The sequence below is a fragment of the Tupaia chinensis genome, unplaced genomic scaffold, assembly GCF_000334495.1.
Source record: "Tupaia chinensis unplaced genomic scaffold, TupChi_1.0 Scaffold000054_1, whole genome shotgun sequence".
Taxonomy (NCBI): Eukaryota; Metazoa; Chordata; class Mammalia; order Scandentia; family Tupaiidae; genus Tupaia; species Tupaia belangeri.
This window is the reverse complement of record NW_006159512.1, coordinates 11,205,935-11,207,030: the sequence shown is the minus strand read 5'-3', so window position 1 is coordinate 11,207,030 and position 1,096 is coordinate 11,205,935. Positions and strand designations below refer to the sequence as shown.

The following is a 1,096-nucleotide window of genomic DNA, read 5'->3' as shown; positions in this document are numbered from 1 at the left end:
TCCAGCACATTGCACCACTGGTCTTTGTTGATAACTTTGTATTTTGATTGCTGGTGGAGGGAAAAGTAACACGAATTAGTGACACAAAGTGAACAGACGGGACCGTTTCAGTTGCTGTGTGAATCAACTTAATTTGGTGCGTGTAAAGTTAGCACCTATTTGAGGGATGTTAAACACTAACCTAGGAGGCTGTGACGGAGAGCGAGAGCAGAATCTCGGATGATCGTTTTAATTAAAACAGTATGAGGGCTTAACACGGAATGGCAAGCACGTCAAAGAACCACGATCTTCCACCCCGAGAAGGGACATTTCTACACTGCGAAAGTCCTGTTCTATAAAATGGAGATCATGCCTCACTTTCTAGAGATGCTGTGAGGAGGAAATTTACGAAAAAGCACTTCACTCAGTGTTTGGCACAAAGTAAGCGCTAAATAAAGAGCAGTCCCCATAGCAAGTCCTGGTGTGGCCCCTCTGCCACGCTGTCGGCGAGAAGCTGTGCCGCCCGCGAGAAGCTGTGCGTGGCCTGGGCTGGCCTGACCCTCTCAGGCCTGCAAGTGCTCTCTGAGCAGAGCTGGCTCTGGCCGCAGAAGAAAATGACTGTTCTCATAACGTGAAACTAGAATCTGGTCATCAAAGAAACTCGGGCAGTCATGAAGTAGTTTTTCTATCCCCCTTGGGCAAGCGATACGCCCTGTGCGTGTACAGATACATGTTTTTTGAGGCAGGGTTTCATGAGGTGGCCTGGGCTGGCCTCGAACTCACGATCCTCCTGCCTCATTCTGCTAACAGTCGGGGTTTCCAGCAGTGCTGCTGCACCTGGCTCTACCATGTGTATATTTTAAAACACAGCATTCTTGTATAAAGATTTAACATAAAATCCAGAACCAACCATTAAATCCTACCAGCACTACAAGAACAGAACAAGCAAAGGATCGAGCTACGTGAGGAACCAACCACAAGGAAAGTGGGACAGGATGGCAGTCCTCTTAAAAGAGAAACAAACTAGTCACTGAGAAAGTTGATGTGGCTCCTATAGTGATGCAAAGTGAAATTTCCTCGGGGCCAGGCCTTTCAGCTAAAAAACAACAAAAGCTCA

General features: G+C 47.2%; 1 protein-coding gene across 1 annotated transcript in view; it reads right to left on the bottom strand.

Annotated features, from left to right (window-relative positions):
- The window catches only part of DCUN1D4 (defective in cullin neddylation 1 domain containing 4), a gene marked incomplete in the record, with an annotated part of 107,183 nt that overhangs the window by 3,237 nt on the left and 102,850 nt on the right, over positions 1 to 1,096 (bottom strand). Inside the window, 1 exon segment of the mRNA XM_027775928.1 lies at positions 1 to 50. Coding sequence (XP_027631729.1) covers positions 1 to 50 — 50 coding nt within the window.